Source organism: Castor canadensis, chromosome 9 (genome assembly GCF_047511655.1).
Source record: "Castor canadensis chromosome 9, mCasCan1.hap1v2, whole genome shotgun sequence".
Lineage (NCBI taxonomy): Eukaryota > Metazoa > Chordata > Mammalia > Rodentia > Castoridae > Castor > Castor canadensis.
The window spans coordinates 100,299,621-100,317,304 of NC_133394.1; the positions used below are offsets into that span (position 1 = coordinate 100,299,621).

At 36.2% G+C, this 17,684-nt stretch overlaps 1 protein-coding gene across 2 annotated transcripts in view; it reads left to right on the forward strand.

The window, feature by feature from the left end:
* Window positions 1–16,647, forward strand: part of LOC109678424 (transmembrane serine protease 11E) — a 42,439-nt gene extending 25,792 nt beyond the window's left edge. For both annotated transcript variants that reach the window (XM_074042082.1, XM_020153976.2), the window contains 5 exons: window positions 8,472–8,510; window positions 9,892–10,069; window positions 11,352–11,611; window positions 12,215–12,357; window positions 16,216–16,647. In XM_074042082.1, the coding sequence (XP_073898183.1) occupies window positions 8,472–8,510; window positions 9,892–10,069; window positions 11,352–11,611; window positions 12,215–12,357; window positions 16,216–16,377 (782 nt within the window). In that variant the 3' untranslated portion in view covers window positions 16,378–16,647. The remainder of the gene's footprint in view (window positions 1–8,471; window positions 8,511–9,891; window positions 10,070–11,351; window positions 11,612–12,214; window positions 12,358–16,215) is intronic.
* The last annotated feature ends 1,037 nt before the right edge of the window (window positions 16,648–17,684 follow it).

Below are 17,684 nucleotides of genomic sequence, written 5' to 3' on the forward strand. Positions count from 1 at the left end.
TCACACATCATGAAGTCTGCCTTGCCCGTAGTATCAATATAGAGAGCCAGAACTTTCAATAGGAAGAGTTTGAGATAGATAAAAACATGTATTTAAAACAGAGACTGTAAAGTAGCTCAACAGTAACTGAAAGGGCTGGTAAGCATGGTTCAAATGCTAGAGCACCTGACTAGCAAATGTGAGGCCCTGAGTTCAAATCCCAGTACTGGCAAGAGAAAAATAGTTACTAAGGTTAAATGGACAATTCTTCCTTATGTTTGCCATACATGGCTAGATGGAAAATGTCAGAAACAGAAATTTCTAGAATAAAAATCCCAGTAAATCAATAGCATTTGAACATTAAAAGAAAAATTAGCAGATTAATGTTTTGTGTTTAGAACATCCTTCCATGCGTATTCAAAGGGAAGTTTGATCACTGGAATTCTATTGAGTCAGGAAACGTGAGAACTTAGAATACTATGTATCCTTGGTTGGAATAGTGTTTGTATGGAGTTAGGGCCTGACTGCTGAGAAGTCAGCAAGCTGAAGTCATTGGCTTCAGTTAAATGGGAAGTTGAGGGTTGACTATCTTTCTAAAAGCTCAGCAGAAACTCTTAGGAATAGCATTGTTTTTTAAAAAAAAGTGATGACTAATTCATGGAAATGCCACTCAGATGTGTTATACAAGTGAGAAGCTATGCTTATGAACTTAATAAGATAATTTGAAATATATGCTAATAAAAATATTAAATTTAAGGAATCAGTACAATATTCAGAATGGTATTGCCTCCAAAGGGGCCATCTGCATATTGTTTCCTGGCATGAAATACATATTCTTGGGCTTCATATCAAAACTATTCAATTAGAATTACTGGGCAGTGAAACAGCCTTTGACAGTATAAATATGCTTCTTATGTGACTCTGATCAATTTACATGACTTTAATAGACTGTTTAGGGCACATTGTTCATGTCTCCTCTCATATCCACAGCAATGAAAATACTATGACAATTAACAATATTGTTTTCTTTATAACTTAGAGATACTATTTTTAAATTTTTTATTTTATTGTTTTTACACTTATTTACATGTGTATACATTATTTGCTGCCCTCTCCTTCCCAACTGCCACTGGGCAGAACCTGTTCTACTCTTCTGTTCTCTGCTTTTGTTGAAGAAAACACATACACAATAAAAAGAAAAACACAGCGGTTTTGCCAGATTGAGCTGAAGATAGCTATACAGGGAATTTCCTTGTGTTGTTTTACCCAACCTCTTCATTTCTTCCTAGTCCCCTTCCCACAGTGGTCTCTGCCAGTTTAAGATTATTATATTTGCTCCTCTACAGTGAGCATATCAACCACATTCAAGTTTTAAGTTTCCTTCCCTTTCCCTATTCCTCCCATGTACATTCTCCCCTTATTGTGTGATCCATGTCCAATAATATTACTGCATTTATTTTAGGTCTATAATCTGCATATGAGGGAGAACATGTGATTTTTGGCCTTCTGAGCCTGGCTAACTTCGCTTAAGGTGATGTTCTCCAGTTCCATCCATTTACTTGCAAATGATAAAATTTCATTCTTCTTTGTGGCTGAATATAATTCCATTGTGTATAAATAACACATTTTCTTAACCCATTCATCAGTAGTGGGGCATCTTGGCTGTTTCCATAGTGAATAGTGCTGCAATAAACATGGAGGTGTAGGTTCCTTTGTAGTAACCTGAGTTAAATTATCCCTAGGTGTGGTATTGGTGGATCATATGGCAGATTCATGTTTAGTTTTTTAAGCATCCATATTGTTTTCCATAGTGGTTATACTAGCTTACATTCTCACCAGCAGTGTATGAGGGTTCTTTTTCCCCTTATCCTTGCCAACATTTCTTGTTGGTGGTGTTTTTTATTCTAACAAGGTTGAGGTGGAATATTAGTGTGGTTTTGATTTGCATTTCCTTTATGACCAGGGATGGTGAGCATTTTACATGTGTTTTTTAGCCATTTGTACTTCTTCCTTCCTTTGTAAAAGTTCTGTTTAGTTCAATTACCTACTTCTTTATTGGTTCACTGACTTTTGGAGGGTTTAGTTTTTTGAGCTCCCTATATATTCTGGCTATCAGTACCTTGTTTGATGTATAGCTAGCAAAGATAGTCTCCCATTCTTTGGGTGGTCTCTTCAATTTAGAGACCATTTTCTTTTGTTGTGCAGAAGCTTTTTAATTTCATGTAGTTCTATTAGTCAATCCTTTCTCTTAGTTGCTGAGCCTCTTGATTCTACTGAGGAAGTCTTTGCCTATACCTATTGCTTTCAGTGTAATCCCTGCTCTTTTCCTGTACTAAATTCAAGATTTTGGGTCTGATATTAAGGTTCTTAATCCACTTTGAGTTGATGCTAGTACAGGGTGATAGACATGGATCTAGTTTCAGTTTTCTGCAGGCAGATAACCACTTTTCCCAGCAACATTTGTGGAAGAGACTGTTTTTTCTCCATCATGTTTTTGGCAGCTTTGTCAAAAATTATGTGGGCATAGCTGCATGGATTCATACCTGGGTCCTCTATTCTGTTCCAGTGGTCTTTGTATCTGTTTTTGTGCCAGTACTATGCTGTTTTTATTGCTATGGCTGTGTAGTATAGTTTGAAGTAGGGTATTGTGATACCTCCAGCATTGCTCTTTTTGCTCAGTATTGCTTTGGTTATTCAGTCTTTTGTATTTCCAATGAACTTTAGGGTAGGTTTTTCAATCTCTGTGATGAATGTTATTGGGATTTTGATGGGTATTGTGTTGAGCATGTAGATTGCTTTTGGTAGTATAGCCATTTTTAATATGTTGCGTCTACCAATCCATGAGCATGGGAGATCTTTCTACCTTCTTTAGTCTTTTTTGATCTCTTTTGCTTCCTTTGTTAAGGTTATTCCTAGGTAATTGATTTTTTTTGAGACTGTTGTAAATGGAATTGCTTTCCTATATTCTTTCTTTATCTGTTCATTGTTCATGTATAGAAAGGTCACTGATTTTTGTAAGTTGATTTTATATCCTGCTAATTTGCTGAAGCTGTTTATGGTATCTAGGAGTTTTTGCATGGAAATTTTCGGGTCTTTAAGGTATAAGATCATGTCATCTGCAAATAGGGATAGTTTGACTACTTCATTACCTATTTGTATTCCTTTTATTTCTTCTTCTTGCCTTGTTGGTCTGGCTAGGAATTCTAAGACTATGTTTAATAGAAACGGGGAAATGGGTTCAGCTTTTCCCCATTAAGTATGATGTTGGCTATAGTTTTGTCATATATAGCCTATATAATGTTGAGTTAGAGTCCTCTGTTCCTAATTTTCTTAGAGCTTTTACTATAAGATCATGTTGAATCTTATTGAGGGCTTTTTCTGTATCTATTGAGATAACAAGTGGTTTTGTCTTTGCTTCTATTAATGTGCTGTATTACATTTACTTGAGTATGTTGAACCATCCTTGGAATGAAGCTGACTTGATCATGGTGAATGATCTTTCTGATATTTTGTTCGATTCAGTTTTCCATTATTTTGTTGAGGATTTTTGCATCAATGTTCATTAAGGAGATTGGCCTGTAGTTTTCCTTTTTGGATGGGTCTTTGTCTGGTTATGGGATGAATGTAATACTGGCTTCATAGAATGAGTTGGGCAGTGTTCCTTTCCTTTGTATTTCATGGAAAAGTTTAAGGAAGGTTGGTATTAGTTTTCTTTAAAGGTCTGGTAGAATTCAGCAGAAAATCCATCAGGTCCTGAACTTCTTTTTCTGGGAGACTGTTTATTGCTGCTTCAGTTTCTTTATGTGTTATAAATCTATTCAAGTAATGACCTGAATTAATATCTTCTTGGTTCAGTTTTGGATGGTCATATGTATCTAGAAATCTGTCCATTTCTTTAAGATTTTCCAATTTTATGAAAATAAGTTCTCTTGGATTTCCTTGGTGTTTGTTGTTATCTTCCTTTTTCTTTTCTGATTTTACTAATTTGGGTCTTTTCCCTCCTCATGATAGTCAGATTTGCCAGGGGTCTATAAATCTTGTTTATTTTTTCAAAGAACCAGCTTTTTGTTTTGTTGATTCTTTATAATTTTTTTCATCTCTATTTCAATAATTTTGGCCCTTATTTTTATTATTTCTCTCCTGCTTGTTTTTGGTTTTGCTTGTTCTTGTTTTTCCAGGAGTTTGAGATGTAGCATTAAGTCATTTATTTGAGATCTTTCTGTCCTTTTAATGTATGCACTCATGGCTATAAACTTTCTTCTTAGGACTGCCTTTGCTGTGTCCCCTGGGAACTTTTTCATTTCCTTTTTTATTTCTTTTATGACCCACTGATTGTTGAGCAGTGTGTTGTTCAGCCTTCAATTGTTAATGCATCTTTTTCTGCTGCTTTTTTTTTTGAGTTCTAGTTTTACTGCATTGTGATCAGATAGATTGCAGTGGATTATTTCAATTTTCTTGAATTTCTTGAGACTTGTTTTGTGCCCTAAGATTTGGTCTATTTTGGAGATAGTTCCATGGGCTGTGTAGAAGAATGTATATTGTGCTGTTTTCAGATGAAGTACTTTGTAGATATCAGTTAGGTCCATTTGATCTATGGTGTCATTTAGGTCTAAGATTTCTTCATTGATTTTGTTTTTGTCTGAATGACCTATCAATTGGTGATAGAGGGATATTAAAGTCTCTCACAACCACTGTGTTGGAGTCTATATATGTGCTTTAGAATCCTTTAGTGTATGTTCAGTGATGTTGGGTGAACTGTCATTGGGTGATATAGATTGATAATTGTTATTTCCTTTTGATGAATTGCCCCTTTTATTAGTATGAAGTTACCTTCTTTATCTTGTTTGACCAGTTGTAAGTTTAAAGTCTACTTTGTCTGTTATAAGTATTGTTACTCCTGCCTGTTTTTAGGGGCCATTAGTTTGATCTTATTCCAGCCTTTCACCCTAAGCAAGTGTTTATTCCTGTCAATAAGATGGGTTTCTTATAAACAACAGATTTTCAGCTCTTCCTTTTTAATCCAGTTTGACAAATGGTGTCTTTTGATGGGAAGTTGAGTCCATTGACATTCAGTGTTTTTTTTTTTTTCTTCTTTTATTCACATGTGCATACATTGTTTGGGTCATTTCTCCCCTTGCCCCCCTCCCCCACCCTCTTCCCCCTTCCCCGCTCAGTTCCAGGCAGGTCCCGTTCTGCTAGTTTTGTTGAAGAAAAGAGACAAGCCTAATAAGGAAGACAAAGCATTTTTACTAGTTGAGTTGAGGCTAGCTATACAGAAATATTCCTAGCATTGCTTTCATGTACACCTGTTATGACCCATGTTGATTCATCTCTAAATGATCTTTACCCTGGTTACTGATTCATTTCTCATGATAACCTCTGTTGCTTTAAGGTTTCTATATCAGCTCCTCTGGAATGGGGACATCAAATGCTTTCATGTTTTAGGTTTTCTGCCTATTTCTATTTCACCCAAATGTGCTCTCCCCTTATCATGTGATCCAAGACTAACCACATTGCTGCATTTGGCCTAGATCTAAAGTCCACATATGAGAGAGAACATACGATTTTTGGTCTTCTGAGTTTGGTTGACCTCACTCAGAATGATGTTCTCTAGTTCCATCCATTTACCTGCAAATGATAAGATTTCATTCTTCTTCATGGCTGAGTAAAATTCCATTGTGTACAAGTATCACATTTTCTTGATCCATTCATCAATAGTGGGGCATCTTGGTTGTTTCCATAACTTGGCTATTGTGAATAGTGCTGCAATAAACATGGGTGTGCAGGTGCCTCTGTAGTAATCTGTGTTGTGAAAATTCTCCAAGGAATTCTGTACACAGATAATGAAAGCAGACATTCATTGTTAATATTGATATGTATGTGGTGGATTCTGCCATTTACTTGTTTTTGTTATTTAAGGATTTGAGTGTGTGCAGCCAAATCAGTGCTACTCTCTGTTTCCTGTCTTTTCTTCTCTGGAGGTTTAATACTTCCTGTCGTCTCATGGTTTTGTTTGCTTTCATCTTCTGTGCACAGAATTCTTTGTAGAATCTTCTGTAGTGGTGGCTTGGTAGTCATATACTGTTGTACTTTCTGTTTATCATGGGAAACTTTTATTGTTCCATTAATTTTGAATGATAGTTTTGCTGGGTAGAGTATTCTAGGACTGAAATTATTCTCGTTTAGTTCCTGGAATACCTCACTCCATGCCCTTCTTCCTTTTAAGGTTTTTGTTGAGAAATCTGTTATTTTGATGGGTTTACCCTCATATGTTATTAGTTATTTCTTTGTTTCAGCCTTCAATATCCTTTCTCTGTGTTCTGTACTATTTATTTTAATGATATATACTATTGAGAGGTTCTATTTTGGTCAAGTCTGTTTGGTGTCCTGGAGGTTCCTGTACCTGATTGGGCAAATCTTTTCGAGGTTTGGGAAATTTTCTGTTAATATTTTATTGAATATATTATATATCCTTTTGGCTTGTATTTCCTGTCCTTCTTCAATGTCCATGATTCTCAGGTTTGATGTTTTGGTGGGGTTGCTAAGTTCTTGCATATCCCTTTCACAACTCTTGAGTTGTTTGACTAAGAGTTCTTCTGTTCTCTTTAATTTCTATTTTATCTTCAAGCTCTGAGATTCTGTCTTCCACTGTTCTAATCTGCTGGAGTGGCCTTCCACTGTGTTTTTTGTATGACTAAAGGGAGTTTTTATTTCCAGGATTTCTGTTTGATTCTTTTTTTCTGAGGTTTTCCATATATTTGTTCAACTCCTCTTCTATATTTTGTGTTGTCTTCTTTATTTCACATATTGCTTTTATTTATAGTGTCCTTTGTTTCACTTTGGTGTTTGTTGAAGTCATGAGTTCATGTAGTTGTTTCTGTGTCTTCTCAAATTCTTTATCTGTGGTGTCTTGAAATTTCTTGAGTGCATCTTGTACTGTCTGGTTAACCATGTCTTCTACCTTTTCCACGAGTTTCTCAGAGACCAATTCCATGATTTCCTCTTTGAGGGACTTTTTTGTGGGTGTCACTGGGCTAATTAGTGACATTTATCATTATTTTGTTGGCATCAGGAACTGGCTATCCATTTTCATTTTCCACTGAATCCTTTATTGAATTTTTTTTTTGAGGAGTATAGTTTCCTTCCCTTCTTCTCTCCATTGCTTCAACTGGTGCTGGGCAACTGTGTTTTTAATTGGCTAATTGATGGTTTTAATTGCTTATTTTCTTTCCCTTGATTTAGTTTTTGTGTTGTGAGTGACTTAGTTTTTGGCTAGGTTGATGTGCTATTTCTGTCCTGGTCTGGAGGTGTAAATTAGCAATATCAAATTCACAGTTTCAATGCCAGACCAATTGTTTACCTATTATATAGAAAACTCCTTGGTGATAGTATCTACAAACAGTGGGAGTTGTGGGGTGGGGTAATGGTTGTTTGGCTAGAAATAGAAACTTGGGTAAATGGTAAAGGTGGCACTAAAAGGAGGGGCAGAAAAGCGAGATGGGGGAAGACATATGGAGGCTGATGGGTTTTGTGGTCCTTGTGTGTGTTTGAACATATTTCTGCTGTTATAGTGGAGGTGCTTGTATCAGGGATTGCAGGGGGCTTGGAGTGTGTATGGTTGGTACAGTAGGCTAGTCAATGGGTGGTGATGTGTAAGAGAGAGGGGTAATGTGGTGATAGGTTTGGGAAGGATAGAAGAGGGAGGTGAAGACAGGGAGAGAGAGTGGATGAGAAGGGGCAGAAATTGTAGACAATTCTACAATTGCAATGCATTGTTGCACAAGAAAAGAAGGGAAAGTGAAGGGAGTAAGAGATAGTGATGGTAAAGTTAGTAATACAGGGAAAAAAAGAAAAAGCAGGTATAGAAACATCAGAAAGTTCAGACTGCTCAGTAAAGGTTCTAGATTTATTCCTTTGGCATCCAATCCTGGTACTGTCACTTGGTATTCTAGGCTTTGTGGGGAAGGGAGCTGCCCCTCTTGTTGGACATCTTGAGGTGGAGATGCTTGGAGGGTGTTTTCTTTTTTTCCCACTTTCCTTGGTCTTATGGGCTGTCTGTTACAACTAGGAGCCCTGAAGTGCTCTCACCAGGTGACCAGTTTGTAAGCAGTATTTGTTTCCTTCTGTATACAGGACATGTTGCAACTGAGACCTGAAGAACTCATTGCCAGTTCATGCAAAGGAGCTAGATCTGTTGTTGTTTTTGCTAGGTGGCAGCTGTGTTTCCCTACAGCTGGAATTCTGACTGGCCAGTTCTTCCCCCACCAAAGTGGGGCAGTTCAGTTTTGAGTACAGCCCTCAGTCATTCAAGACTAGCTCAGCGATCCACCACAGCCCCTCTTTGGGAGGAATTCTTATTTCCTACCCTAAATGCCATCTTGGATCATCTAGAGATGCTATTTTGTCAGTCTTTTGGTATTTGATGCACTCAGAAGCATGGAGCAATTCTGATGTGCTCACCCTCTCATACTTACCTTTTTTGTGTATTTCAGAAATCAACACGACAGAAACAGACATGTATCTCAACAATTGTAAGTTTAGTATATTTATTAAGATTGAATTACTTGAATGTGAAAAGGGTAACACTTTTTTTGTGTTGATATTAGAGGAACAGAATAAAGTTTGAATGGCTTGTGTACAGCTCATGATGTTTTATCTCTGAGGCACATTGCACATTAAAGATGGAAAAATTAGAAGAACTCCAATGTGAATGTACAGGTGCCTCTGGCCATGTGTATCAAAAGTGAGTTGGGTGACTGTTAAAAAGAGTCTAAAAGTGCTACAATGGTCTATTTGGAGATAGCTATAATGTGTTTCCACAAAAGTTTTCTGAAGGTTATATAAAAGTAAACTGTATTTTCATAATTTAAAGTTAGAGTCAGTAACTTATTATCAGTTTACTCTAAATAAAAATCTCTTTGATGTTATTAATTCAATAATGTGGAAGTTACAGATATTATGGGGTTGAGGTATATTTTCATACATGAAAATACCTTATCCATATTTAAAAAGTGCTTCATAGACCAAGTCCTTCTCTTTGCTGTGTACAATATTCCACTATGATTCAAAGAATACATTAATAGTTACAAAATGAGTACATTCTACATTTGTCTTTGAAAATGGAAGAAAATGTGTTACTCACCAGTTTAAAATGTTGATTAATTTATTAACTAACATGGAACCAAAATACAATCCCATTGTTTAAATGACATGTATTCTTAGAACCAATATTTATTAGGAACCTATCTTGTGCTAGTATTGTGTTAGGCAATAGGGATGCACAATGAGTAAGATATATAGTCTCTGCCTAAAGCAGCTCACACTCTAACAGAATTAGATGCATGAGACAAATGCATAAACATATAATCCTAAAATAATTCTCAACCAGTGGCCATCTTATTGCACAAGCTACTATACCCTATTGTAGCATTTTTGTTATATCACCCAGTACATATTACTGACATCTAATATGTACAGGTCAGGGATCCTACCAAACATTCTATAATGTACAGGATATCTGTCTATGACACAGAACTATATGGTTCAAAATGTCAATGTGCTAAGATTGAAAAACCCTATTATAAATGATGCTGAGGAATAAAAACATACACACACAGAATTTGTGTTATTATTATTATTATTACTATCAAGGAAGCATTCAAGAAAGTCATAACTAATACAGTTTAGAAGAATGGAAATTGATAGACAAATTCTTCTAGGAGAGATGATGACTGATACAAATCTTACAAGATGAACAGAGTTAGCTAAGTAAAATGTTGTGTTTTACTGAAAGGTAGGAAACATGAGACAATGTTTTGTACCTTACAGCACAAAGTTCAGGAAATTTGGGATGTAGTAACACAATTTGATCTTAAAACTACTTCTAATTAGTATGCCATCTCTCTTTGGCAGGCTGTGGGACACGAAGGATTAAATCTACAAAAGAGAGTCTCAGGATTATTGGTGGGACACAGGTGGAAGAGGGAGAATGGCCATGGCAAGCTAGCTTGCAATGGGATGGGATCCATCGCTGTGGAGCAACTTTAATCAATAGCACATGGCTTGTGAGTGCTGCTCACTGCTTTCGAACGTAAGTTCTGAACCTTGAGGATTGGGGTAAACAAAGTACATTGGGTTTTACACTATATGTTCATGAAATAGTGCATGAATTTTGGGAAAGATGAGTTTATCATAAACTAAAGATAACATGTTCGTCACAAAAAGGAATGGGAATCTCATAAATCTTAGTAAGACCTTTTGTGGTCTGGATATAAAAATAGTGTCAGTGTACATTATCGTAGTTAAATTATCCTTTGACAAACACAAGACAGTTTATCAAAGAAAGCAAAACTGTAAAGTCATCTTTGGACTTTGATCTTGATGTCAAAGAGAAGAGTGAGTATCCACTGTGTTAGAAATGGAAACTGGGAAGATTATAGGTTTGACCCTAATGGGGAAGTTCCATATAGTAAGAAAGATTTTGAATATGAAGAAATTTCAATATTGCAAGTTGCCTGTATACAACTATATAGATTAACTAGTTATATTGTAAGAAGTGGTGGATTTTTTTAACCTGGTGTCAAATGGCTACAATATATAGGGTAGTAGTGCCTTATCAAATTATAGTGTGGTCTCTACAGTTTCAGAGAAATATGTGGTAGAGGATATGAGGCATATAGAATGTATTTCATTTTGTCCTTCTGTATAGGAACATCTTTCCATAAGTTCCATATAGTCACTGATGTCCCAAAATGTCAAAAATTCCTAAGATCTGGTGTGGGCCACTTGACATATGAAGTGGCGTATATAACCTAGGAAATGTTCCATGGTGGTTTTTCCACCTAAATTGGGCCCTGAACCTATTCTCAGATTATAAAGAGTTTATTTCTAGAAATAAAAACTGTTGCTTGAAAAAAGCTTGGCCAGGTACAGTAGCTCACTCCTACAATCCTAGGTTCACAAGTGGCAGTGATTGGCAGGATTGTGGCTCCAGTGCAACCTAAACAAAAAGTTAGCATGACCCTATTTCAACAACAACAACAACAAAAATCATGGTATGGTGGTACAAGTCTGTCATCCCAGCTACATGGGAGGCATAAGTAAGAGGATCACAGTCTAGGCCAGCCTGGGGAAAAATGTGAGACCTTACCTAAATACAGCAAAAAAGAGACATGGCTCAAGTGGTAGATTGCCCACCTAGCAAGTGTGAGGCCCTGGTTCAAACCCCAGCACTGCCAAAAAAAAGAAAGAAAGAAAAGAAAAGAAAAAAGAAAAACTTATATTGACACCTACAGACATAAATTATTTCACAGACATTATTAGTTCAGTAGCATGGTAAATTAGAATTTATTCTTTATTTTTTTTCTCCCCAGGTATAAGGACCCCACCAGATGGACTGCTTCCTTTGGAGTAGCAATACAACCTCCAAAAGTAAAAAAAGACATCCGGAGGATAATTGTGCATGAAAAATACAATTATCCATCACACGACTATGACATTTCAGTTGTAGAGCTTACTAGCCCTGTTCCCTACACAAATGAAGTACATAGAGTTTGTCTCCCTGATACAACCCATGAGTTCCACCCAGGGGATGAGATGTTTGTGACAGGATTTGGAGCACTGCAAAATGATGGTGGGCATCTAAAGACAAACTCAATGCCTAGTAAACTAGTTTGATGTTATAAGGTATTTAAAGAATAGAACATTATTATGGAAAAATAAGTTGGTTATTTGTTCATATGGACCTGGGTTAAGTCAGTCTCTATGTAATTTAGAAGATGCATATATTCTTTCCAGTACTATTAGCTATGATACTAAGTGAATCATTCAGGTATCAGTACTATTACATTAATGATACTTGTAAGGTATCTGAAAGAGCAAATATGATCCCCTAACCACCAAACTTTTTACCAGGGAATTAGCCATATAGATTAGGGATCATTCATATACCCAATTATGAAGATCCGGTAACAGTAATCATACTCTCTTCAAACAAAATTTTCTACTAGTCTTAAACAATGGGCTGGAACTTACTTAGACAACTTGAGGTTCTTTCCTAATCATGTCTTTTTTTTTAAAAATACTAGTTAGGAAAGAATTTTCTTCCCAAATATTACTGTGTCTAAAACATGTATAAGATTCAATATTACCATTTTATTTAATAATTCTGAAAGATTGTATTCAGGTTTATAAAGTACATGTATGTCTACAAATACAAAGACTTTCTTCCCTTTAGGTTATGGTCAGAATCACCTTTGGCAAGTACAGGTTGATTTCATAGAAACTGAAACCTGTAATAAATCTCAAGTTTACAATGGTGCCATAACTCCTAGAATGTTATGTGCTGGCTCCTTAAAAGGAAAAAGAGATGCATGCCAGGTAAGTGGTTTATGCCTACTAGTATGCTGTGCCATGTTTTATTCAACTTTTTTAAGAATAATGCTAGATTTATGGAAAGCTGCAAATATATCACAGGGGAATGAGATGTACCCTTTTACTCACTTTTCTCTAATAGTTATATCTCAACTGTAGTACAATAAAAACCTAGGAAATTGACAGTGGAACAAAGTGTATGTTCAGGTCTATGTCATTTTGCCACACGTGTAGATTTATGTAACTGTCACTCAAGTTAACATGGAGCCTATTACATCCCCCACAAATAGAGATATAAATACAAATGTAGAAACATATACTTTGCCATGTTCTACTGGAATCAACATTGCACTAGTTTGAGTGGAATGTGGAACAGAAAACTTACCTTCTTATAAGTCTCTTTCCCCTTCACTTTTATAACATTAGCTATTAACAAATATAAACGTTAAATTTTATTATGTTGAGATGCACATCAAGCAATGTTTTGCTTCAACAGCTGAACATAACAGAAAATTCAAATGGAAAAGGGAAAGGTTTGTTATTTCCTTTTTCCTGGTTTTCTAATATTCCTTTTAAAATAATTTATTTTCTGTTCTAGAAAGTTCGTTTAGCCATTCTTTTAGTGCAGGTCAGCTGCTGACAAATCCTTTTAGATTTTCTTTGTCTGCAAAAGTTTTTATTTTTCCCTTCATTTCTGAAGTATAATTTTGCCAGATACAGAATTTGGGATGGACAGTTCCTCTCTTTCAGTGCTGTGTGATTTCTGAGTGGAATCTGCTTTTACTGGAATTTTTTCCTTATAGATGAAGATATCATTTTCTGTTGCCATTTTCCCTTCTTTGGTTCATCTTTCTTTCCCTCACTCTCTAAACCTGGTTTTTCCCTCAGATTCAGGACTCAGATGAAATTTTTCTGTAGTTTCTCTATTCTCACTTGAAGTGACCGTCTTTTCTTTGAACTCAGTTGTCATTTTAATGATTTCCAAATACTCATCTTCATAATTGAATTCTTTCCCAAATTTAGTCTCACATTTCCACCTATTCCAAAACTATTTCCATGTATATATTTTAAGTTGTTAGTGTAAAGTAAAATGTTTGTACATTTGCCATTTCAAAATCAACAGGCATTAGGAAACACTAATTAGTTTTCAAATTTTTAAGTTTACCATTTGTATTATTGTTGCTACCATTCTTAGTGTCTTTTACATCTCTTTCACATGTAATCAATTAAGTCCTGGAGTATTTTCCCATCTTATATCTTGCATTTTTTCATTTCATCTTCATTCCTTCTATTAATACTGCAATCTATTCCTCAAGTACTTCCTTTTTTTTTTGTTCTTTTGATGGCATAGCTGGCATTGAACACAGGACCTCATACACTCATGCATGCTGGGCAAGTACTGTATCACTGAGCTACACCCCAGCCATAGTACTTTGTATCTTATTTTTATTTAACATAGTAAAGACAGATTTACTAGAAAAGTAGAATTACACCTTGAGGGGTGAGAGAGGCAGTTAAGGTAAAGACCTGCTGCTTAAGCAGAGACAGTGCAGCTCCAAGGGTGAGGCAGAGATAGACTGCCTGAAGCTGTCAGGGCTTGGTGTTTTATCCAACAGAGTGGGGTTACTAAGTGGCATGAAACTGAAAGTCATCACCTTGTGGCCCTCCCCAAATGTTCTGACCACAAACCACAGCCTCTGCTGCCTGCATGTGGGAAGGCATACCCTTGAACACTTGATTCTCCTTGCCCCTCCCACTTGATCCTCTTTCCCCTTTCCCATTTAACCTTGACAAGGTATGTGGGTGGACTCCATAAAGAGGATAAAAAGCCATTATGTTAATCATTTGTCTAGGTACCACATATAGAAGTATAACCCTGAAGAGGAGGGAGCATCTTGGCAGGACCCAAGAAACTCAAGAACTATGAAGTCTATGTAGTACCTCTTTGGGGAAGGAGACTTGGTACAGACACTCTTAAGGTTTTCTCAAAATAGAACTCCAAAGACCTCTGCCTTTGCAATAGCTGTGTTGTGATCATCTCCACCCCCCCGCCTTTTTTTCTTTACTGAAGATTATAATGCTACTATTATTCTGGCTCCCTGTCTGAAAAAAACATGTATAAACCACTAAAACTTCCATCTTATACTAACATAACTTCTCCATTCACCAGTCACATGTGAACTAACTAGTGATAGCAGAGAGACTTTATCTCTTTCTCTACTTGATACAGTCTGGACATCACCTTACTTTTCATTTTTCAATACTCTTAGATACACAGCTATCTCTTTTTGTAAAAAACTACTTTATTTGTTCTAAGAGTCATTTGCTCCTATTTCTTAAGTCAATGTAAGCTTTTTGTTGACTTTAGAATCTTCTATTTGTTCATCTTAATATACTCTTCCTTCATATAGTCTTGGGTTTCAATTATCAAAATTATTTATTTTCAAATAACTTCATATAATACATATGCATGACAGCATATGTCTCTGCTCCCTATCAGTAATAGAGGCTTCACTCTTTCCAGGTGAGTTATGTCACCTCATAAGAGGCAATGTGTACAGGGAGCTATTTTGCAGATGTGTCAGATAAGTTAAGACTATTGTTCTTATTTGTATAAGCAAGTTGTAGGCTGCTTGAAGCCAAAGCCTACACATCTGTACTCTTTTTATATTTCCTGCCACATATAAGTGTATCAATATATACTATTAGTTAATTGATTTTAAAACTTTAGACACATTATGTCATATTGAGCTATTATTGATGTTAGTTTTTTTTTAAAGGATAGAAAAAAATTTATAAGAAAATCAGTGTAATGTAGGGAACAAAGCATAAGTTAGATTGATCTCGATTTCAAATCAGGTTCTGCCACTCATTATCTTCTCATCTCAGTCAAATACTTAATTTCTCTGTGTTTCAGTTTTATTACTGTTAGACTGGAGAAAACAGACCCTAACTCTTCTATTAAAAGTATTTCATGAGGACCAGGTGTGGTGGTGCATGCCTAGAATCCCAGCTTACTAATGAGGACGTAGGTAGGAGAAGGGCAGCCTGGAGGCTGTCCTGGGTGAAAATCATGAAACCCTACTTGAAAAAATAAAAAGCAAAAAGAGCTGGGAGCATGGCTCAAATGGTAGAGCACAAATATGAGGCCCTGAGTTTAAAACCCCAGTACCACCAAGAAACAAAAAACAAATCAAAGAACCAAAAAACCTACTTAAATTAATGAGGCAACATGTTATTAATTAAGAACCTCATAAAGTGCAAAACATATGTGAGTGGTCAATACCCAGAGGCCTAGGGTCTTGACGGATGATCAGCCAGTACCTTGTGTAACGTACTGGTATTTGTGATATTTCCTAAGTTCTGCTTTGTGGTAGACTAAACATTTTACATTCACTGTCTTACTTAATTTTCCTAATTGTCATCAGAGGTCTGTATTACTAAAAGAATTTACAAATAAATAAATTAAAGGCAGAATTGAGATCAAAACTTGTGTGTGTGACTGTAATGTCTGTGTTCCTTACAGCAATAGAGGTACAGGTGAGTTATGTCACACTCATAAGGCAATATGTACAGGGAGCTATTTTGTCAGATGCATCAGATAAGTTAAGAGTACTGTTCTCCAAAGAGATGAATTCTTCAATCTCAGCGTACTGAACCTGGAAGCTAACCCAGTTCTCTATGTCTTAGAGATCCTCTGGAGGTTTAGGTAGGAGAATCATGGTCTGAGGCTGACATAGATGTAGGGAATCACTTCTGTGTTCAAACACACTGAAGGCTTTTGAAAATCATTACTTTCAAAATAACAAGTTCTTCTGTAGGGACCTGCATTATGATTTGTTAATCTCTTCATTTTCCTTTTAGGGTGACTCTGGAGGACCACTGGTTGGTTCAGATGCTAGAGATATCTGGTACCTTGCTGGAATAGTGAGCTGGGGAGATGAATGTGGTCAACCCAATAAGCCTGGTGTTTATACTAGAGTGACTGCCCTCCGGGACTGGATCACTTCCCAAACTGGTGTCTAAGAGAAAAACCAAGTGGAATGAAGTGCATAAGAACATTTCACAGGCCAGAATTCTTAGAGACACAGAATTGTAGAAGTCTTACAAACCACAGGGATCTGATCTGCCTAACTACACTGTTTGATATGTATATTTCCTTCCTAGCCTGCTATACACGTGAACATCCTGTTTCTGCCAGATGGACTCTGCCTAACCTGCATTCATTGTTTTCTAGAAGCTTCTGTCATCAAAAATTTATCTCGTTGACATAAAGTTTCTCATGTGTATATACAACTGGAAGCAATCCGTTTATTCATTTTCTCAGCTTATATCATCTCAGTAAATTTCAAGGTATGAGAGAGGGAGTGAAAGGAAATATAAAAAGAGAAAAGGTATATTTTTTATGTACAGAGAAGTATTCAGCATTCTCTTTTTCTCTGTGGAATTTGGAAAATGATTATATTCATTACAAAAAGTCAAACAAACAGAAACAACAGACTACTCAACACTTTACGATGGAGAAGAATGGAAATGAAGTTATGGAAACATAGAAACCGGTATAGCTTTATTTCCAGTCAAACAACTACCAAGGTAAAAGTGAGGACAATTCTGTTTCCTTGTGGCTACAATACTCACACAAACAATGTAATGTACTTGTTCTGAACAACCTAAAGCAAACAATATTTATTTACCATTGTACAACTAGGATGCCAATATAGAATAATAATGAAATATGTAAATCACTTATTTGCTTGACATTACAGTATGAAAATCCACAAAAAATGAGAAGATGGAGAAAATGTTGCTAGTCAATTTATTGAAAATTCTCTTAAAATTTGAAGCTAGAGTGAAAATTTATTTATTTAAGGATAATGAACATAAATTAATGTGGTAAAAATAATTGTGTAGTTGAAGGGAGGCAATAAAAAAGGAATCAGTCCAAAGTATGGACTGAAGAAGGATGATCAAGTTTTCCTAAACCATAGACCTTGAAGGGAAAAAAGTATAGGCATTAGTGTGAAGCTGTAGTCCTGCACCAGATGCTGGTGCTCAGTCCTCCACTTGGATGTGCTCCCCCAGGTGTTGTTTCTACTTTGTGCATGGGTGGTGTGTCTGGGCTGAGATGGGAAGGTGCCATAAGGAAGACACTGTGGAGACTGCCTCCATGCTCTAACTAGTATAACAATGAATTACTACCAGCCTGGACACAAGATTGAGGAGGAAAAGCCTAATATTGGCCACCATTGTAATTTTAGTTTTGATAAATGGTTACTCAGCCATTAGAAACACAACATTCAAATAACCCAAACCATAATAAAGTTAGGACTGGT